We start from the raw sequence: 23,978 nt of genomic DNA on the forward strand, positions 1-23,978 counted from the left end.
AAGGAAGAATGGCACCTTTTACATTACCTATTAGTACGGAGCAAGAAGTGATGGGAGCTAGTACGGCTTCAGACCAACCTGTGAACCATTTAGACCTAATGTAACAACGGATGGTAGGAAAAGTGTCCGTACGGCCCAAGTAGTCAAAGTATAGCAGAGGAATGAGTTTCTTTAAGGTTAGGGAACAGCTTATCAGAAATGACTATACATGTGCATCCAGTGTCTCGTAAAATGGTTGATACATTAAGTCCATTAACTGTTCCTGAACAGAAGGGTGCTTGGTCATTACAGTCTTTAAAACATCTTCCAACTTTTTGGACCTTCTTAGAAGGACAATCTGGATGTTTATGTCCCTTAACACCACACAAATGACAAACAGGAATAAAAGAAGTCATTTTACTTTCCACTAGAGGCTTTGATTTCTTAAGGTCTGATGAACCCTTGCCCTTAGGGTTCGATCCCTTTAGGTCTTTATAGGAATTGTGAGCCTCAGCATACAGGTCAGCAGCCTCAGCAACTTCCTCAGCTTTAATCAGGTTGTGTTCTCTGATGAATGTTCGTATCTGGTGAGGAAGAGCTGTCAGGAACTGGTCAGCAACCATGAAGTCTCGAAGAGATTCATAACTGTGATCAATTCCTGAACTCTCTATCCAAAAGTCGAACAAACGAAAGAGTGTTACCTGTAACTGTTGAAAGTTCTGGCCAGGCTGTAAGGTGGCATACCTGAAATCTTTCCTGTAAGAATTAGTGGTTTTTTGATATGCTTTAAGGATTGCCTTCTTTAGTAGGTTATAATTACATATGATATCCTGTGACAAAGTTGCATAGATATTCAAGGCTGTACCAGAAAATAACATTCCTAACCTGGTAGCCCAGGTGTCAGCAGGCCATTCACAGAGGGTAGCGGTATTTTCAAACCTGATAATGTAAGAAGTTATGTCTTCCCCCTCTGTGAAGGGAGGTAAATTTAGGTGTTGGAATATGTGTACTAGCTGCACGTTGTTCCATTACTCCTTCCTCTAATTGTTGTTGTGTAAAAGTTAACTTTTTATTCTCTAATTCAAGGCGAGATTTTTCGAGCTCGCGATCCTTTTCTCTCTCTATTAACTCATGCTCTCTAGCTCTTTCCTCACGTTCTCTAGCTTTTTCCTCAACTTCTCTATCCTTTGCTCTTTCCTCAAGTTCTCTTAATTTAACCTGTTCCTCACGTATCTTAGCTTGTTCCTCACGTTCCCTAGCTCTTTCCTCACGATTAAGTCTATCACGCTCTTTTTGGACTTCTCGCTCTCTTTCTGTCTTTCTTGGATTTCTCTCTCAATTCTCTCTCTCTCTTTTTTCTTCTTCTCTTTCGATTCTCTCTCTCTCCTTATTCTCTTCTCTTTCCCTTACTAGCTGTCTTTCTTCTCTCTCAATTCTCTCTCTTTCAAGTCTTTCCTGGATCTTAGCACTAATGAAAGATTCTAAATTTTTCCATGTTATTCCTAACTTACTTCCAGCGTTCATCCAAAACTGGTATTCATCCATACTTGCAAGAATAACTTAAACTATCAGAGGAAATGAAACGGGTATTAAAGAAAACAGAGGGTTCAATTCCTGCTCCGCTCAAACTATAAATAAACCAGAGGGCTCGATCCCTGCTTCAATTAAACAATATGTATTAACGAAAACGAAGGGTTCTATGCCGGCTCCGAGCAAACAGTAAGTAGAATGGGGTCCCTTGACCATCCAATCTTCTCACCAACAAATCAAGAGTGTCCTATGACAGTTCCCTTGATATAATAAAGAGCTCAATGAAACAAGTTGTCACTGGAAAATCTCGGGTCCCTAGAGTCTAATCCTCCAAAGTGTTTCAAGCTCACATGAAAAAGTGGCAGAATTAGCTATTATATCCTGCCTGACTTGACTTACAATAAATTGAGACTATAACAATCACCAAATCTTTCAAATACCTGTACTGTAGTCCTACCATAGAGAATGATTACTCATGGCTGGTGGTAACCGTCTGTGGTATGCGGCGTTGAAGTTCCAATGGTAGATTCAAGATGGAGTTGAATCTTGATTCAGTAGAGTTGATCCTGGCAAGGTCGCCACTTGTGAAGGCTTACTCAGCCCTGTAACAACTTCAGTCAGTATTACCCAGGCTGGCTCCTCCTCAGGAAAATTAGTGAATAGAAAAAGAAATAATAACAGACAAACATAAACACTTTATTATGTAGAAAATATAAAATGTAAAACACTTAAATATGAAATATTAATCCTACATTAAAGAAAATGAAAAATGAACAATATAAATGATAACTGAATTCAACGCTAATGTAGATAGGGGTGTCTGGTGTTGGTGACACTGTTGTTGAAATCGTAGCCGTTGCTGATGATGGGGGGGGGGGGTCGCAGGTGTTGGTTACGACCCACTGGCTAGTTCTTCACAGTAGATAGAGCCTCGAGTAGTATCCCTATGACAGGAAAGCAGGTTCTTTACCGCTGCAATGATGTGGGGTTACGTCCTGCAATTTCATACAGGTGCACAGGTAGTTCAATACAAAATGGGGACGTCTCCAGGACGTTAGTCCTTCTCCTGTTCTTCTCGTTGATTGACGGGTGACCTTCACTGTCATCCAAGAGTAGTGTTGGGAGCTGCGAGTCGAGTGATTTACTGTTTGACCAGAGCCCCATACATCACCTTTCAAGGGGGGGGGGGAAGAGGGAGGGGAAGGGATAGCGGGAGCTAGACTGACCCTACGTTAACAAGCAGCCGGCAATCAAACTATCACTTTATGGGTGGGGGAGAAAAGGCGGGAAAAACGGGAGCGTGACTTACCCTACCTTAACTAGGAGCCGGCAATGAAACTATCACTTTCGGGGAGGGGGAAGAAAGGCGGGAGCGTGACTTACCCTACCTTAACTAGTAGCCGGTAATGAAACTATTGTTACTATATTGCTACTCCTATCTATTGAACTTTTCCCTCACAGGGATGGATTGTAAAAGACCTGCCTAGTATGGGCAAACAGGCCTGCTGCAGTGATCCTCCTTTCTTATGTTCTTATGTGTAATCCCTATGGGTTAGCATCTCCATTAATATGATCATGGGAAAGAACTGAACCCCTGGGGAATGGGAGGTAATCATGTTTGATTCAAGGAAGGTGAGAACTGCTCAGATTTCTTGGACAGATCCTTTCACCAACATCAAGGCATCCTTTGAAGGAAGATTTTTAAAAAATATATGTGAATCCCAAAAATCAAATTTGCAAAATTTTTCAACCCCTGAAGATGAAAAATATTCCGAGCAACATTTAACAGTAAGGAACCTTAATAATAGTCATCAAAGGACATGAGCAAGCAATCATTTTTTCTTTTCATAAAATACAGTACTGTACCTGTAGTTGACAGCTAAGGAAAGTTACAGGCTTGTCGTAATTACCATCACATCAAACCAGACTAGCTTTTAATACTACTCCCTTCAATGGTGGGTACCTTAGTAATTATTATAATTTTAATGCCACTCTGAGGTACCTCAAACTAAATGTCAACATTAGCAAGTCCTGTACATCATTTGACGTAGAATACTATACTGGAGGGCCCCGCTTATATAGCAGGTTAGGCTCCAGGCTACTGCTGAAAAGTGAAACATGCCCTTTTTTCACTTTCAAATGCATATAAAAGCCTAATAACATATTTACACTACCATATACATTTCACACATTATTTAACTTAAAATATTTTCATCCTTAGCTTATAGTGATTGGTGAATATATTTATGCAGAAAGGCTGAATAAATGTAGAATGGGTATAAATGACAACCACTGTATTACCAAAATGCTGTGAAGTGCTGTAAAGCAAGGTCTGCCTGTACATATTATTTTCATGAAAACAAATGGTACTATCCAAGGTAGTAGGTTGGTAGACAGCAACCACCCAGGGAGGTACTACCGTCCTGCCAAGCGAGTGTAAAACGAAAGCCTGTAATTGTTTTGCATGATGGTAGGATTGCTGGTGTCCGTTTTTCTGTCTCATGAACATACAAGATTTCAGGTACATCTTGCTACTGCTACTTACACCTAGGTTACACTACACATACATGTACAAGCATATATACACACACCCCTCTGGGTTTTCTTCTATTTTCTTTCTAGTTCTTATTCTTGTTTATTTCCTCTTATCTCCATGGGAAAGTGGAACAGGATTCTTCCTCCGTAAGACATGCGTGTTGTAAGAGGCGACTAAAATTCTGGGAGCAAGGGGCTAGTAACCTCTTCTCCTATATATATTACTAAATATAAAAGGAGAAACTTTCGTTTTTCCTTTTGGGCCACCCCGCCTCAGTGGGATACGGCCGGTGTGTTGAAAGAAAGATACACACACACACACACCCCTCTGGATTTTCCTCTATTTTCTTACTAGTTCTTGTTCTTGTTTATTCTTATCTCCATGGGGAAATGGAACAGAATTCTTCCTCCGTAAGCCATGCATGTCATAAGAGGCGACTAACATGCAAGGAGCTAGGAGCTAGTAACCCTGTCTCCTGTATACATTACTAAAGTTAAAGAGAAACTTTTGTTTTTCTTTTTGGGCCACCCTGCCTTGGTGGGATACGGCCAGTGCATTGAAAGAACAAATGGTACTACTATATAATAAAAGCAGCATTTCAAAGACAGATAGTGATTCCCACAACCATCACCAGGTATAACAATGTAAATCTATGCATCATACAAGAGGATGCTGTGTTAATAAAAGGCTTTTGATCCAAGGATTTGGAGATGCCCCTCACTTTTCTTGAAACAAGTCTGATTACCTCCCATTCCCCATTATTTATTCATAAAAATTCACTAAACCAGAGACTGTCATACAGCACTATGCATCAGAGAACACTGGAAGAAAAATCTATGGGGTTTTATAAGAAAATAAAGATATATAATGAGAATATGATGTACCTCAGACTAAATTAAAAAAAAAAAAAAAACTATGGTATACACCTATGACAAGTTTCAAGAGTTTTTCCCCTATACCTACAGCCTGGCCCTGAGCTAAGCTTGTTTGGTGCTCACCTGATCAACTAGGCTGTTGCTGCTGGCAGCCCACTGACCCACATATCTATAACAGCCTGGTATATAGTACAATAAGTCTATAATGGTACAAAAATTCCAAGGTTCCACTACAAGAAACCTAAATACTGTACTACAATAAAGCAACAGTGTAGCAATTAACATTGTTATAAAAATAAAAACACAACAGAACAATGGTACAAAAGAAGCAAATGGCCCAGTATTAGAGGAAGCAGCCATACAAACATACCATTCCTATAATAAAGTAACACATACAAAAAAAAAAAGAGTATTGATAGAATTACAAAAAACAGCTAGAGGTGAAGGAGATGGAGAAGTAGTACAAGGTGATGCATAACACAAACCAAATTTTACTCCAAGTAAAAAGCCAAAAAGTGGCCAAAATTCTTGGAAAGAAGGTAGCAAAACAGTATTAGGAAGTGGTAGGGGAGGGGTGCTGAAATTCAATCTGAGGAAAGGGAGAATTATGCCAATTCCTTGGATCAAAAGCCCTTCAATGTTGTCAAAGCATCCTTCATCCCTTGAAGGGTAACAGTCTGCAGGCATTGTATAACATCTATGGGTTTAGCACTTCCCATGAATATGATATACGTATCTGCATATTTCTAGACGAGTAAAAATAATAAAAGTCACATACATATGCATTACTACAGTTATTCTAAATGAAACCGATGTAACTCTATTATAAATTTGTGCTAAGAAAATTAATCACTAGCATCACATAAGAGAACTAGGTTGGATACCCTCCCCCCCCCCTACTTTTAAAGTTAAAATGATCAATCCTAGTCCTATTTCTTTGTATAATAGTTACACTTAACAAAGGGCATCTTTGTCACTGTGGCTAATATAGTTTTTTTGCGAACTTCAACACCAACCTGAGTTCCAGACTTAGAATAAGCTGCTGGGACATATGCCATGGCTATGTTTAATTCCAATGATGGTGCAGGACACCCACTTGTCACCTTCAAGAAAAATATAAAAATCTTATGAACTGAAATTTCACATTACAGTGAATATAACAATATAACCTCCACCACCATGCTGAATGACCCACATGGGCTTATTGCTTCATTAAAACACAATACAATAAAGTAAAACAATATCCCTTCAAAAATGAATAATAATAATAACTTTTACTTCTACGAGTACATGTACAAAGTATACATGATTAGCTGACATCAATGACAAACTACTATATAGAAAGCCCCTTGTTTTACAGAGCATTTTAGGCATATTAGGTCTATTCTATTCCCAGGATGCAATCCACACCAGTCAAATAACACCCAGGTACCTATTTTACTGATAGGTGAACCGGGACAGCAGATGTCTCAGGGAAACATGTCCTAATGTTTCCACCCATACCAGGGATCGAACCCCAGACCTCAATGTATGATACAAGGAAATGAAGTTACCTTCCCCTTACTTGGATTGAATCTGATTGTCTCCCATTCCCCATGTGCTGTATGACCCCCTACTGGTTTAGCCCTTTACCTAAGAATGTAATATTATTACTATACAACACTAAGAAAGGAGACAAATGTAAAGGCAGAAGACTACATACTTGTACTCATACCAAGTTGGAGAACTGATAGGTTCTAGCGTTGTCCTAGGTTATGCTTTACAGAATTTATGCATGCCTAGCTGTCAAACATTTGGTCACAATCCTGCATCCTTGTCACTTTATATTTCTTAGAATTATATTTACAAAACAATATTGCTAATATTTTTGGGTACTACTCTAATACTCTATCTATCCCCCTCTATAAATTACTAAATGTAAAAAGAAGAAAAACTTTTGTTTCTTCTTTTTCGGGTCACACTGCCTCAGTGGAAGATGGCCAATGTGGATTTTTTTTTTTAAACTCTGCATATTATCAAACAGTGTTTAGTTTGTAAAATCCCTTTTTGTGATACTAATCAGTGTTCAGCCCATTCAAATCTTTCTTGTGATAGTAATCAGACTGGTGCATTAAAAATTCTGCTTGCAATACTCATCAGTCTTTGGTTCTTAACCCCTTGACTGTCACAACCCCAAATCCTGAGGTGTCTCCTGGTGTTGCAAAATTTAAAAAAAAAAAAAAAAAAAAAAAAAAAAAAATTATGAAATGATAGAGAATCTTTTCCCGATTGTAATAACACCAAAAGAACGAAATTTGATGGAAAACTGATGGATTTATGCTCTCGCGAAGTTAGTGACCTCGGCGATATTTACGAATCGACGATTTCGCCCACTTTGAGCCCTATTTTCAGCTAATTCCATTGTTCCAGTCGACCAAACTCAGTTATTTCTTTAGAACTCCATTTTTTTTATCGATTGAGTAAAGCTTATGTAAAGAGGAACTTAGCATACCTTTGGCTAATCTTTTTAACCCTTTGACTGTCGCGGCCGTACATATACTGTACATGTATACATCTTACGAGGTACCGTGTTTGATGTATATATACAGTGGACCCCCGCATAACGATGGCATCACATAGCGATTTTTCCGCATACCGATTACTTTTATCGCAAAATTTTTGCCGCGCATACCGATTAAAAACCCGCTTACCGATTTTCGTCCGAGACGCGTCCAATGTGCCCTCAGCCAGCCTCACATGTGCCGGCCGTCCCATTGTTTACCAGCCAGCCTCCGCGGTAACATCCAAGCATACACTCGGAATATTTCGTATTATTACAGTGTTTTCGGTGCTGTTTCTGGAAAATAAGTGACCATGGGCCCCAAGAAAGCTTCTAGTGCCAACCCTGTGGTAAAAAGGGTGAGAATTAGTATGGAAATTAAGAAAGATTTTGAAGGGTTTGGGGCTAACCCTGAGAAGCCTATGCCAGTTGTGGAATCCATTGTGCCTACTTCAAAGATTAAGGAAATGTGTGCACAGTGGGTTGAACTGCAAACCTTTATAGATGAAAATCACCCTGACACAGCTGTTGCAAGCCGTGCTGGTGACTATTTCAATGACAATGTTGTGGCCCATTTTAGACAAATCGTAAAGGAACGGGAGGTACAGAGCTCTATGGACAGATTTGTTGTGCGACAGAGGTCCAGTGACTCTCAAGCTGGTCCTAGTGGCATTAAAAGAAGAAGGGAAGTAACCCCGGAAAAGGACTTGCTACCTCAAGTCGTAATGGAAGGGGATTCCCCTTCTAAACAGTAAGAAGATAATGCTCTCCCCTCCTCCCATCCCATCAATCATCACCAGATCTTCAATAAAAGTAAGTGTCATGTAATTGTGCATGCCTTTTTCAGTTTGTGTGTATTAAAATTAACATTTCATGTGGTAAAAAAAAATTTTTTTCATACTTTTGGGCGTCTTGCACAGATTAATTTTATTTCCATTATTTCTTATGGGGAAAATTCATTCGCATAACGATTATTTCGCATAACGATTATCCCTCTTGCACGGATTAAAATCGTTAACCGGGGGTCCACTGTACTCAAATTCTAGCGGCTTCAAATCAAGCAGGAGAAAGCTGGTAGGCCCACATGTGAGAGAATGGGTCTGTGTGGTCAGTGTGCACCATATAAAAAAAATCCTGGAGCACGCAGTGCATAATGAGAAAAAAAAACTCCGACTGTTTTTTTAATTAAAATGCTGACTTTGTGGTCTATTTTCGTATAGTATTTATGGTTGTATTCTCGTTTTCTTGGTCTCATTTGATAGAATGGAAAACATATTATAGAAATAGAGGTGATTTTGATTGATTTTACTATAAAAAGAACCTAGAAATGGAGCTCAAAGTAGGGGAAATGTTTGATTTTTGCCAAAGTTCAAAAGTAAACAAATGATGCCATTGTCCAATAAATGTCCAACTAGCCATTCTAATATGCAGTCATGAATGGGTTGATGTTATTTATACAATTATTACAGTATTGCAGTAGTCTGCATAATAGTAAGTCTTCTAATTTTTGTTTGAATAAAAATTCAAAATAGAAAGCAAGAGTAATATCAGAGGGGCCTGGAGACATGACTGATGAACAAAGAAAATGTTGAACATCAAAATGGTATACAATACCGACAGGTTGTTAGGTAAGACACATATGCAACAGTTAGACAACTTTATTCCGAAACGTTTCGCCTACACAGTAGGCTTCTTCAGTCGAATACAGAAAGTAGGCAGGAACAGTAGAGATGTGAAGACGATGTAATCAGTCCATCAGGCCGAGGGACTGACAACCTCAAATTCTACGACTTTAAGGGTGATGGACTGATTACATCGTCTTCACATCTCTACTGTTCCTGCCTACTTTCTGTATTCGACTGAAGAAGCCTACTGTGTAGGCGAAACGTTTCAGAATAAAGTTGTCTAACTGTTGCATATGTGTCTTACCTAACAAAGAAAATGTTATTTTAGAGCCAGGAATGTCTGCATTGCTCATTCTGGACCTTATTTTGAAATTGTCATATTTTTTTAGTTTTCGTGAAATTGGCCAAATTGCAAATTTCTGACCACATTATTAGGTAGTTGAAATCGGTAAATGGGCAGTTTCTTGTACTCAATCGATAGAAAAAATGGAGTTCTAAAGAAATAGCTATGAGTTTGGGCTTTAACCCCTTCAGGGTCCAAGGCCAAAATCTGAAGTGGTGCTCCAGTGTCCAAGAAATTTTGAAAAAAAAAAAAAATTATTTTTTCTTACAGAATTAAAGAGCATATTTTTGTGAAGGTAATAAGACAAAAAAAAAATTCTGATCAGTACTTACCGAGATACAGTGCCAAGAAGTTTGTCAAAAATGATGTGGTGGCGGCAACATCGACGAATTCCACATACGCGCATTACATTATTTAGCGGTTTTTTAAGTTTTTTCTTTTCTTTTCCAATTTTTTTCTATTCCTACTAACATTTGGGGCCTGAGAGACCAATACTGTATATAATGTATATATATAAACTCACTGTATTGAACACAATAACTGCACTAAAGTTATTATCATATTATTGTTTACCACTGTTGTTTATTACAATAAACATGCACAAATCTTGTATAATACTAATGTTCTATCATATATTTACATATTTACAATCACTGGACATGGTTTTAGAACTGCTGGAGCTTGTGGAACTCCTTGAAACAAGGCACCATGCACAGAGGCACCTTACATTCCTCACACATAAACCGAGTGTCTTTGCGTCTTTGTTGCCGTCGTTTTGTTTGTGCACAGACGATGCATCTCTTCTGAGCAAATTTCTTCTGAGTTGAAGGAAGCTGTATTATGAAATGATCACCTTCCCTCCTCAAACGCTTGGGTATATCCTGAGTAATTCGAGGACCTTGTTGTATAGCAGGTGTTCTTACCTGGTACTTCATTATGAGTTGTCTGACAACAGACAAACAAAATTCACCATACGGTGGTCTGTTGCCAGTCTTTATTTGGTACATATTATATGCATTGAGCATAGAAATGTCCATGAGATGGAAGAAAAGTTTCATGTACCACTTGTAACTCTTACGAACACAGTCAACAAAACCAATCTGCATGTCACATTTGTCAACCAAGCGCATGTTTTGTGTATAATCAATCACTGTCACTGGTTTTCGAATACGTTCATTAGTCACTCGATCAACTTTGCCACTGTCTTGCATTTCATTACGGTGAATGGTTGTCAACAATGTGACATCTCGTTTGTCATGCCACCGTAATGCCATGATGTCATTGGCAGTAAACACCTGCACGTCATCACCACGAGCACCTGCGTTGAGCCTGGGCATATGTTTACGATTAGAACGCACTGTGCCACACACATCTGTCTTGTTCACTCGCATGAAATCACTGAGTAATGGGCTTGTGTACCAGTTATCGGTATATAATGTATGCCCCTTACCAAGATAAGGTGCCATCATGTTTCTCACTACGTCACCTGAGATACCCAATAACATCTTGGTATCTTTCAATGTTTTACTTCCCGTGTATACAACAATATCCAACACCAGGCCACTGTCACAGTCACAGAGTACAAACAGTTTTATACCAAAGCGTTTCCTCTTGCTCGGTATATACTGCTTGAATGACAGTCTACCTTTGAACAAAATCAAAGACTCGTCAATTACAAGATTCTTGAATGGATAAAAGTATATGCTGAACTTTTGTTTGAGATACATGAAAACATTTCTAATCTTGTATAACCTGTCACTTCTGTCAGGCCTGGTTTTGTCAGAGAAGTGCAACATACGTAAGAGTAAGATAAACCTGTTCACTGGTATGATTTCACTGAAGACCGGGGTAGAAATTAGCCGATCTGTGGACCAGTATGCTTTTATATTATGCTTATAGACATGAGGCATAAGCATTATTGTTGCAAAAAGCAAATACATTTCTGCAACAGTCGTCTCTTTCCACCTGTGTAGTCTTGACTGTGGTGATATGATCGTATTTGCCATGGTGTACTCAAAATACTTATTACTTTCCCTGACAATAGTTTCCATCAATGGCTGGTCAAAGAATAATTCAAAGAATTCCAGTTCATTGGCCGTGGTTCCAAGGGGACAAGTAGGTAGAATTCCACTTTGAGAGTCATCAAAGTGGTGAGGCTTGGGAACAAAATTGGGATTTTGCTGCCAATCCCACATACGGTTTGCTGGTGGATACTGGACATCATAGGCTGGTTGTGCGGGTGGTTGTGGTTGTGGTGGGCTGGTGGCTGACGCTCTGCTTTGTCCTTGAACTGACGAGTCAGCAGCGTGGGTCCCAGCGTGGGCTGGTGAGTCACGCATGGCGGTGCCACTACCATCACCACTACCACCATCCACTGATGCCTGTGGTCTATCCATGCCAAGTGTAGCCACATCATCCTCACTATCACTACCTAAAACTGGTGTAGGGCCACGGGATGTACTCCGGGATGTACTCCGTCCCCTGGGCACAGCATAGGGTACACTACCCGAGCGCATGCGGCGGCGAACATACCGACGCTTCACTGGTGAATATGATTCCTCACTATCACTACTCGAATGATCGTCAAGCGCAATAAAATCACAATCCACGTCACTATCATCATCATTACTGAAGTCAGAGGCCTGGCCACACGAAAATATTAGTTTTCTCTTGCATTGAGGAACAACCGACCGTGAGTCACGAGTGCCCACACCAGAGGTAGAAGGTTGAGGATCGTCAGGGTTTTCTGCACTATTATCGATATCCTGGTCATTCTTTTCGGTCACTAACTGATCAAAGCCGTAGAATTCGTCTTCATTTCCACTTCCATCAGTGTCAGAACTATCAGATAGGAAGAGGAGAGTCCCAATTTTCCGGGGAGTGAGAGCTGACTTGCGACGAGGCATGGTGAACAAGGGTAACTGAGCCGGCGTTCCCACAATGCTATGCGGGCGCCTAGATTTTTTGTTTATGGCGCACACCCACCACGCAGACCCATTCTCTCACATGTAGGCCTATGAGCGCTTTCGTGCTAAATTTGACGGCGCTAGAATTTTGGCGTAGATCTACGGTTTGGACACTCAACGTGAAGCCGTAGATCTACGGGACGGACCCTGAAAGGGTTAAACCTGTCTTACGAATCTACTAACTTTTTTCACTAAGGTGTTTGAGGAGGTAGATCATGGTAATGAATATGATATTGTGTATATGGACTTCAGTAAGGCTTTCGATAGAGTTCCGCATCAGAGGCTATCGAGGAAACTTAAGGCACACGGAATAGGAGTAGAAATTTTTTCCTGGGTAGAGGCATGGCTGACAAATAGACAGCAGAGAGTCTGCATAAATAGGGAGAAATCAGAATAGGGGCACGTAACAAGCGGTGTTCCTCAGGGGTCAGTGTTGGGCCCGTTGTTGTTCACAATTTACATAAACGACATAGATGAGGGAATAAATAGCGACATAAGCAAAATTGCTGATGACACCAAAATAGGCCGTCCAATTCATTCTAATGAGGACACTAGAGCACTCCAGGATGATTTGAATAGACTGATGCAATGGTCGGAGAAGTGGCAGATGCAGTTTAATATTGACAAATGCAAAGTTCTAAATGTTGGACAGGTAAATAACCATGCCACATATAAACTAAATGATGTAGATCTTAATACTACTGATTGCGAAAAGGATTTAGGAGTTCTGGTTAGCAGTAATTTAAAACCAAGACAACAAATAAAGCTAACAGAATTCTTGGCTTCATATCTAGAAGTATAAATAATAGAAGTCCTCAGGTTGTTCTTCAACTCTATATATCCTTGGTTAGGCCTCATTTAGACTATGCTGCTCAGTTCTGGTCACCGTACTACAGAATGGATATAAATGCTCTGGAAAACGTACAGAGGAGGATGACAAAGATGATCCCAAGTTGTACAAGAATGGTATACAATACCGACAAGGTTGAGGGACTGATTACCTCATCTTCTGTTTATAGTTCTACTGTCTTCAAGTTATGTCCTGGAATTTGTATTGATAAAGCCACTGGATGGCGAAACGTCTATAATAAAGATACCCAGATGTTGCACATGTGTCTTAATTAAATCATGATCCCATGTATCAGAAATCTTCCCTATGAGGATAGACTGAGGGCCCTGAATCTGCACTCTCTCGAAAGGCATAGAATTAGGGGGGATATGATCAAGGTGTATAAATGGAAAACAGGAATAAATAAAGGGGATGTAAATAGCGTGCTGAAAATTTCCAGCCAAGACAGGACTCGCAGCAATGGTTTCAAGTTGGAAAAATTCAGATTCAGAAAGGATATAGGAAAGCACTGGTTTGGTAATAGAGTTGTGGATGAGTGGAACAAACTCCCGAGTACAGTTATTCAGGCAAAACGTTGTGTAGTTTTAAAAATAGGTTAGATAAATACACGAGTGGGTGTGGGTGGGTGTGAGTTGGACCTGACTAGCTTGTGCTGCTGGGTCTGGTGCAGTGCTTCATCCTTGAGTGGAGATGATCAGACTGGGTGGGTCATTGGGCTAATCTGGGGGTGGGTCATTGGTCTAATCCAGGGAAGACATGGACCTGCTCTGCATGGGTCAGTAGGCCTGTTGCAGTGTTCCTTCTTTTTTATGTTCTTATGTTCTTAAGAAACTGACCATTTACCGATTTCAACTACCCAATAACGTGGTCAGAAATTTCCAATTTGGCCAATTTCACGAAAATTAAAAAATATGACAATTTCAAAATAGGGTCCAGAATGAACAATGCAGACATTCCTGGCTCTAAAATAACATTTTCTTTGTTCATCAGTCACATTTCCAGGCCCCTGATATTACTCTTGCTTTCTATTTTGAATTTTTATTCAAACAAAAAATAGAAGATTTACTGTTATGCAGACTACTGCAATATTGTAATAATTGTATAAATAATGTCAACCCATTCATGACTGCATATTAGAATGGCTACTTGGACATTTATTGGAAAATGACATCAATTGTTTACTTTAGAACATCGGCAAAAATCAAACATTTCCCCTACTTTGAGCTCCATTTCAAGGTTCTTTTCATAGTAAAACCAATCAAAATCACCTCTATTTCTATAATATGTTTTCCATTCTATCAAATGAGACCAAGAAAACAAGAATACAACCATAAATACTATACGAAAATAGACCACAAACTCTGCATTTTAATTAAAAAATGGTCGGAGTTTTTTTTTTTCTCATTATGCACTGCAAGCTGCACTATTTTTTTTATATGGTGCACACTGACCACACAGACCCATTCTCTTACATGTGGGCCTACCAGCTTTCTCCTGCTTGATTTGAAGCCACTAGAATTTATGAGTATATATACGTCAAAAACGGTGGCTCGTAAGACGTATATATACGCCCAAAACAGTTAAAGGGTTAAAAACTGTAATACCAACAGATAATTTAAGACATCTGGATGAACCAACTCTGTTGGTAGAGCACTCAGCTCACACATTGAGTGTCTGCGGTTTGATCCCTGTTGTGGATGGAAACACTGGATGTGTTTCCTTACACCTGCTGTCCCTGTTCACCTAGCAGCAAGTAGGTACCTGGGTGTTAGCCGACTAGTGTGGGTCACATCCTGGGGGATGAGATTAACCTAAGTTGCCAGAAATGCTCTGCATAACTGAGGGCTTTCTACACAGTATGTCACTGATATCAGCCAGGCCTGTATAAGTTGTATCATGTACTTGCAGTGATGATGATGATTTATGATGAGTGATGATGATTGACTGATGATTATGATGATGATAATTATGGTTGATGATGACTGATGATGATTCATTTCATTCCATGAATGTCACTCTGCTCATCACTAACAAAAATACGTACAGTATATGATTTAGCAACTGTGCAAGAGTTGTCGATTCATCACAGGTTGTAAATTACATTCCTACATAAAACTATCACTTTAAAAAAGAAATTGCTGTGTAAACTTACATCCCCAATTTTATTGCCATCAGCATCCAGGACAGCGCAGTGAGATCGGGGTGGGGGACCACTACAAGTAAGGCCAATTCGACGACGTTTTGGCTTCTCCTTTAGTTGACGCAAGATTATCTAAAAACATATGGCTGACATTCATTAAATGGAATTTCAGATTACAGCACTTTAAAAATTATACTAAAAAAACATTAATATATGAGAATGACATGTTAATAAAATAATTATCATCAGTTCTGAATAAAAATTAAGTTTTAATGAAAAGCTCATCTGTGTAACATCAATGGTACTATGATAGAAAAATGTTGGTTCCAACAGGAAAAAACTGAATGGCAGAGCTCTACATTTTCAGTCATATTTTAAAACATTCTGAAGATACACAGACTAAAGGAAAGTAGGTTAGTCATCCTCTGAGCTGACCACCCACCATATTTCCTCTGGGAAATCTTCATATGCATATGAATGCATTGTACTTAACAAATAAGGGAAATAAATTAAACAAGCCTTCAAATTATTTCTAGGACTAAGGACAATCAAATTTCTGGCAACAATGTGTATAACATCATTATTATTACATTCATAGGAAGACCACTAAAGCCATAGGGTAGTCATACAGCACCTCAGGAAATGGAAGGCATTGAAACTCAATTCAAGGAATTGGGAGACAGGTTCAATTCCTTTGATCAAGAGCCCTCACCAGAATCAAGGAGGGGACAATGTATACAAGATGCTGGATAAATACTGTACAGTACTATAAAAAGTTTTAAAAAATTTTATGGGTTTATTATTTGTTTTTGAATATAACAATAATATAAGCTTGCAGATGGCATTACTCCTTAATTTAATACATATTATTGATACAGAGCAATGGTGAAAACAGCTTTGTTTTACTGCAAGTCAAAATTATATACAGAATTGCTTGAGAAGTGCTTTACAATCTTCTTGAAGTCCTTTCAATAAATGAAGGCATTTGAAATGTTTAGAAAATGTGCTACAAGTGGTCACCTCTTTAAAAATTAGCAATTCCCACCCCCAAAAAAGACACCAAAGATATAAAAAATATATATACAGAGTATAGTAACTGTAATTTCTAACAGAAACACTACATAGTCATACATATACAGTATACCATAAAAATATCTACAGTAAATGTCTACTTACTAACAAGTACAAGAAAAAGGAGAGACAATATGACCAAGTGGAGCAAGGACATGTGATATTTCTTAACTACAATAAAAATAAAATCACCTCTGCTCCTAAGAAATCCTTAGTTTCCCTGCGTCTCTTTCCTATAGTCCATGCCAGACCTCCCTCTATGGGAGTTGTGGTGTCGTCAATATCATTACCATAGAGACAGAGGCCAGCCTCCAGTCTGAGTGAGTCACGAGCACCTAGACCTGCCAGATGAACACCTAAATCAACCAAAGTTTCACAAAGCTCAACTGCCTGCAAAGAAAATGAAATAATGTTAATGTAATTTTCATATACAGTAGCACAATTAGATTATAATCATAACTAAGTGCTAAACCCATAAGGGAAGCACAATTAGAAAATATACTTCCTTGAACAGCTTAAAATAATTTTCGTCCACCTGATTTACTTAAAGTATAATGATAGTTATAAGCACTGATACTAGACATGATGCCTATGTTGTATACATACATTATCCATATGGAACATCTAAAGAGTGAAACTCCACTTGCTTAGGAAACCAATGAAAATTTGGATAGCAAAAACATTAAAAGTTTAGCTTACAGATCATTTAAGAAAAGTTAAAACTAACATTATGATACAGTATTATTTAACAAACTGTACTCTAGTGGCACCATATATGTACTGCCTTACAATAGCAATGAACAGATTGTATATACAGTAATAAGCATTGAATGTATATATGTTTGCACTAGTTATTATAGTGAGTGATAACTGAGCAACAAAGCTATAGGTAAGGATTAGCATAATACACAGCTCGAAGCCTTTCAGTCAAAAAGAGAGTCAGCTCCTGAAGACATTTTATTTTTTTTTTGACCAAAATACCTAGAATTATGTACTATTCCATAACTTACCCGAGACTCTGATGCATACAGATTATCAGGTTTCATCCACTTCCTTGAATCAAAAACCCTTCACCAGCATCAAGGCATCCTTTTTTAAAGGAAGGTGATGTGACTGCTTGGGAGTGTTGTGACTATACAGGACAGAAAAACCTGCTGTCAAACTGAAGTTGACCAAACTGCTATTTACAGATAACCTGGAGTTTCAAAAGAAGCTGCTGAGGTTAACACCAAGAATAATTTGAAGTTCAGTATAGGTAAGGAAAAATTAAAGGTAAGTTAAGAATGAAATGGAGTGATTACAGTACACCTAGATACTGTACTTAGCAATGGATGTATCAGCAGCTAAACCTATGAAAGATGGGATAAATAATACAACAGAGAAGGGAGAGTGTGAGGAGTCTTTGGAAAGATGTTTGTCAATGTATCAGCATCTAGTGGTGCCAATGCTTCTGAACAAGTGTGTGAAATATTGTTCTGAAATGTTCCAGGAAGATGAAGGCACAGGAAATGTCTAGTCTGAAAGTACTGTGCTGTGCAGAGAATAAGGCATTAATGTATAGTGTAGTGGTATAAATGGTATAATTAAAAAAAAGCAGAAGAGGTATTGCTGAATTTATCTTATCCTGTAGAAAAACTGAAATAGGACAACTTGATGAAGACAGTATATAAATCTGAGGTGGACAGAAGGAGCTTGGTTGTAAAGTGTGTGGATAACACATTGATGGGTAGAGGATTGAACTTGCATCAAGCATACGGGAATATGACAGTTCAGAGAGAAAGTGGGTGATCTAAGGGATTTGACATGCTGCTGGAGTACAAACAGGAAACTGCTATGAAGGGATTCAGACAAAAAAGCTAACCAGCTTTTATTTTGTAGGATGACAAATATTTATTTTTTTTTATTATCACACCGGCCGATTCCCACCAAGGCAGGGTGGCCCGAAAAAGAAAACTTTCACCATCATTCACTCCATCACTGTCTTGCCAGAAGGGTGCTTTACACTACAGTTTTTAAACTGCAACATTAACACCCCTCCTTCAGAGTGCAGGCACTGTACTTCCCATCTCCAGGACTCAAGTCCGGCCTGCCGGTTTCCCTGAATCCCTTCATAAATGTTACTTTGCTCACACTCCAACAGCACGTCAAGTATTAAAAACCATTTGTCTCCATTCACTCCTATCAAACACGCTCACGCATGCCTCCTGGAAGTCCAAGCCCCTCGCACACAAAACCTCCTTTACCCCCTCCCTCCAACCCTTCCTAGGCCGACCCCTACCCCGCCTTCCTTCCACTACAGACTGATACACTCTTGAAGTCATTCTGTTTCGCTCCATTCTCTCTACATGTCCGAACCACCTCAACAACCCTTCCTCAGCCCTCTGGACAACAGTTTTGGTAATCCCGCACCTCCTCCTAACTTCCAAACTACGAATTCTCTGCATTATATTCACACCACACATTGCCCTCAGACATGACATCTCCACTGCCTCCAGCCTTCTCCTCGCTGCAACATTCATCACCCACGCTTCACACCCATATAAGAGCGTTGGTAAAACTATACTCTCATACATTCCCCTCTTTTTATTTATTTATTTATTTATTTATTTATAATTTGAGCACACTTACAGAGGTACAAAAAAAAATACAGATAAGAGCAGCATGCCAAAGCCACTTATACTATGCATAGCATTACGGGCTGGCTTAAAATTAACTTAAGATTAACTAAGCAATGATGAAATCAGTGAAAAACATTAATGTAAACTGATTACTATAAAGCACAAGTGAGTATTACAAAGACAGGTCATATGGTTGCATGCATTGTTGTAAATTCAGTAGAATGGAGTATTCTGTTAGGTAGTGAATTTAAAAAATAATAAAGTTAGATTGGGTTTTAGGTTTAACATTTATGTGATATAATTGTGAGAAACATTTAAGATATACAATTTATAAGGTTCAGTTATTCAGTATTTATTTGGTTTTGGGTGAGTAAGTGATCTTTGAGAAGAGACTTGAATTTATAAACAGGTAGTGTTTCTTTTATATTTACAGGTAATGAATTCCAGATTTTAGGGCCTTTTATGTGCATTGAGTTTTTGCATAGCGTGAGATGGACACGAGGAATATCAAAGAGTGATCTGTGCCTTGTGTTATGGTCATGTGTTCTGTTGAGGTTGGCAAGGAGATGTTTGAGGGGAGGGTTAATATCAGAGTTGAGTGTTCTATGTATGTAATAGGTGCAGTAATAAGTATGGATGTTTTGTATGGTGAGTAGATTGAGTGTATTGAATATTGGTGGAGTGTGCTGCCTGTAGTGAGAATTTGTTATCATTCTAACTGCAGCCTTTTGTTGGGTAATTAGTGGTCTGAGATGGTTACTTGTTGTTGAGCCCCATGCACAAATTCCATAGGTGAGATAGGGGTAAATAAGAGAGTGATATAGGGCCAGGAGGGCTGACTGTGGAGCATAGTACCGTATCTTCGATAGTATGCCTACAGTCTTGGAAATTTTCTTAGAAATTTGTTGTATATGTGTATGAAATTTGAGTCTATTATCAAGGTGGATTCCTAAGAATTTTCCCTCTGTTAGCTTTGTGATAGGTGATCCGTTTATCATTATGTTAAGAGGGACATCTGTAGCTCTGTTACCAAACTGAATGAAGTAGGTTTTGTCAATGTTTAGTGTAAGTTTGTTAGTACTCATCCAGGTAGATATTTTCTGTAATTCGGTATTTACAGTATTGGCTAGCGTGACTGGGCTCGGGTGGGAGAAGACGTATGTTGTGTCATCAGCAAATAGTGTGGGTTTGAGTAATTGAGAAGCATTTGGTAGGTCATTTATGTATAGGAGAAAGAGAAGAGGGCCAAGGACACTTCCCTGTGGGACACCAACTGTAATTGGTTGTGCAGAAGAGTTTGCCCCATTTGCGTACACATATTGGCTTCTGTTGCTGAGGTATGACTTGAGGTAGTTGAGGGAGTGCCCTCTTATACAAAGTTCTTTGTCTCCACAGACTCCTAAGTGCACCACTCACTCTTTTTCCCTCATCAATTCTATGATTCACCTCATCTTTCATAGACCCATCCGCTGACACGTCCACTCCCAAATATCTGAATACGTTCACCTCCTCCATACTCTCTCCCTCCAATCTGATATTCAATCTTTCATCACCTAATCTTTTTGTTATCCTCATAACCTTACTCTTTCCTGTATTCACCTTTAATTTTCTTCTTTTGCACACCCTACCAAATTCATCCACCAATCTCTGCAACTTCTCTTCAGAATCTCCCAAGAGCACAGTGTCATCAGCAAAGAGCAGCTGTGACAACTCCCACTTTGTGTGTGATTCTTTATCTTTTAACTCCACGCCTCTTGCCAAGACCCTCGCATTTACTTCTCTTACAACCCCATCTATAAATATATTAAACAACCACGGTGACATCACACATCCTTGTCTAAGGCCTACTTTTACTGGGAAAAAATTTCCCTCTTTCCTACATACTCTAACTTGAGCCTCACTATCCTCGTAAAAACTCTTCACTGCTTTCAGTAACCTACCTCCTACACCATACACTTGCAACATCTGCCACATTGCCCCCCTATCCACCCTGTCATACGCCTTTTCCAAATCCATAAATGCCACAAAGACCTCTTTAGCCTTATCTAAATACTGTTCACTTATATGTTTCACTGTAAACACCTGGTCCACACACCCCCTACCTTTCCTAAAGCCTCCTTGTTCATCTGCTATCCTATTCTCCGTCTTACTCTTAATTCTTTCAATTATAACTCTACCATACACTTTACCAGGTACAAGGTACAAATATATTTTATTAAATATTTCAGGAGAAGTGCTGAACCCATATAAGCCATACAGTGCTAGGGGAAAGAAGAATGAATTCAATCAGGTTAGATCAAGAAGTGCAGAGTGGCTCCAATTCCCTGAATCAAAAGTCTAGATAAAAGGTGGGGGGGAGGGCCTAACACGTACAATGGCTACACTTTAAATGTTGTGCGAGAACGTCGTTTTTCTTTTGGTTACCTGCTTAGTGGTAATGGCTGATTTGCTTACAAATTATGCAGATTATATTTATGTTGTACAGTAGATTACTGAACTCTTAAAAATTTAGAGCATGGACTATGTACTAGAATTATGTGAACTGCATTTAATAAAAATGTGCAACATGCTTATTAGTACAGACCTTATTATTAGGAACAGAGATCTCCACTCCATCCTCCCCAGTGTAGCCACACCTCGTCACTCTACATGGGATACCAGCTACATGCATTTCTCGTGTATTCATGAAGTATAGATCATCAAGGCCTCCTTCTGATATGGGCTATAGATAATTAATTATTATTATACCTGTACAAAAATTATGGAAGGCATTTTTGTGCTTTCTTTCATGTACACCAGTATAAAAAAAATTACAATGCAGTGAAAATTGCTAACAGTCCAAAATAATTATTCAGTAATGCGGTAATGAGCTAACAGACTGATAAATAATATAAAATCATAGAATGTTTTATTTTTTAGGCAACAGTGAGGTATATATGTTTCATTTAGGAAACCTTTATAAGAAATCCCTAATCAGGTATTGCATAAGTTTGTAAATAAAAATTAGAGGCTGTCTGGGCCATGGACACCCCACCCAGCATGTGACAAGGACCCCAATGGAAATATGCCACTGGCTTTTTTTGGGTAATCCTATGTAATTTACATTATGCATGACCACTGTAATTATGTGTACCTGTGCCTATATAAACTTGCTTACAAAGTGGTCATTATTTGACTTCCAGGTAAATAACCTTCTACTGTTCAGTACTCTGCTACCAACTAAATACACTTTCATTATGAATGCCACAAATTAACTGTTTTTTCAGTTTTATAATGCTTAACTATCTTGAAATTGTGAGAAGTGTTAAGTATTTTTTTAAATATCGATCTTATTAGAGAGCTGCAACAGTGTGAAAGACATATAAATTCTTTTACCCAAAATTCTTTAATAATGGTCAGAGCATGAATTTGTATAACAAAATATTTGCAATATGTATTGTATAGCATTATAGAAGCATATACCAGGTTGGCAGCCATATAGTAAATATTTCATTAAAAGATATTAACAAAACAATCATGTAGTGACCACTTTAATGGTTAAGTTTGGTTACATAAGCCTATAAGTGAATTTATATTAAACCATAGATAAGCAAACTGAAAAACCATGGCAGCAATGGGTCTGGAAATGACCAGCTGCCAGTCAAATAGCCTCAGCCTAAAATTACATAGCTTTTTTTGTAGCAACCTGTAAGATTTGTGCTGCACGTGGACCTTGAACAGCCACCAGACCGTGATCGTCGATGACCTCCAGTTCAGCATCACCTCCAGCAGCTCTGAAGGATGACAAGTGGTCCTTCATGTGCGCCAAGTCCTTCTCCTTACAACCAGCGTTGCTCACCACATAGAGGTAACCCTGGTCTGTCTTACTGCAGATCAGGTCGTCAATGATGCCACCTTGCTCGTTGGTAAATAGTGACAATGTGCCAGTATTGGCCTCCAAACTTTCTATGTCCCCAACAATCAATTTCTCAATGAACTTAATGCGATCTTTGCCATGGATCTTGGACTGCAGCATGTGAGAGACATCAAAGAGACCACAGTGGGTGCGTACCTCCCTGTGGGATGTTGCTATGCCAACTTTACCATACTGTACTGGCATAGAGTAGCCAGCAAATTCAACCATCTTACCTTCCTTGGCAACATGGAAATCATGAAGTACAGTATGAAGTGTACATGTCACTGGTGAGGTGACCAAGCACCTCACTTGTGAGGTGTCACGCAGTATTTTCTTGGATAAAATGTTCCTTAGCATTTTGACAATACTTGTGTTCCCTCACAGTACGTAGAGTTTACTATGAAGTTTATAATACACCACGAGTTGTCTTTTTTTATTCCTGTGTTGGGGGTTTATAGGGACACTACATCAGGCGCCGTAGTGAGACCTGCTGGTTGGTTGCTCAATTGGATTTAAAGCTTATTATTTTCCTTTTTATGTTTCTGCTTTATGTGCTCCAGTTACAGTTCTGCTTTATGTGCTCCAGTCCATCCCACAAGAATCTTCTCAACTCTATGCGATCATATATAGCCCAAATTATCTCATGTAGCAACTCCACTCTTCAGGATACATGCAGCGTACTTGAAGAGGTCCCTTGCAACTGACTCCTGCAGCTGCTGATACCACCAGCAGCACTAAAGAAATACGAACACTGCTCCCTGAAAGCAGGAGAGTTGACTGACGTAACATTGAACCTCACATATTACCCTGGTCCCACTACGGCGTAGAAAATCTATGACTAATTCAGTAGGGAGGTAGTTTGCCAATATGGACCTGTCCCAGGTACCAGTGTGCGTCCTTACACCCTTCCTCTATACATCAAATTTACAATAATCAAAGACAAAGTGGGTAAAGGTAACAACTGCATCAGATGCCTCACAGTGCTGGCTCATTGTACAATCAATATAGTGT

General features: G+C 39.0%; 1 protein-coding gene across 4 annotated transcripts in view; it reads right to left on the reverse strand.

Annotated features, from left to right (window-relative positions):
- LOC128698942 (aminomethyltransferase, mitochondrial) overlaps positions 1-23,770 on the reverse strand; it is a 47,511-nt gene extending 23,741 nt beyond the window's left edge. The window contains exons 1-6 of one of the 4 annotated variants that reach the window (XM_070096894.1): positions 22,758-23,768; positions 21,657-21,794; positions 16,647-16,844; positions 15,396-15,515; positions 5,937-6,023; positions 2,309-2,453 (exon numbers count right to left, since the gene is read on the reverse strand). In XM_070096894.1, coding sequence (XP_069952995.1) covers positions 2,424-2,453; positions 5,937-6,023; positions 15,396-15,515; positions 16,647-16,844; positions 21,657-21,794; positions 22,758-23,324 — 1,140 coding nt within the window. In that variant the 5' untranslated portion in view covers positions 23,325-23,768 and the 3' untranslated portion in view covers positions 2,309-2,423. Of the gene's footprint in view, positions 1-2,308; positions 2,505-5,849; positions 6,024-15,395; positions 15,516-16,646; positions 16,845-21,656; positions 21,795-22,757 lie in introns of those variants that run through there. The other 3 variants (XM_070096893.1, XM_070096891.1, XM_070096892.1) reach the window with 3 other exon arrangements.
- Between the last annotated feature and the right edge of the window lie 208 nt (positions 23,771-23,978).

Source organism: Cherax quadricarinatus, chromosome 55 (assembly GCF_038502225.1).
Source record: "Cherax quadricarinatus isolate ZL_2023a chromosome 55, ASM3850222v1, whole genome shotgun sequence".
NCBI lineage: Eukaryota > Metazoa > Arthropoda > Malacostraca > Decapoda > Parastacidae > Cherax > Cherax quadricarinatus.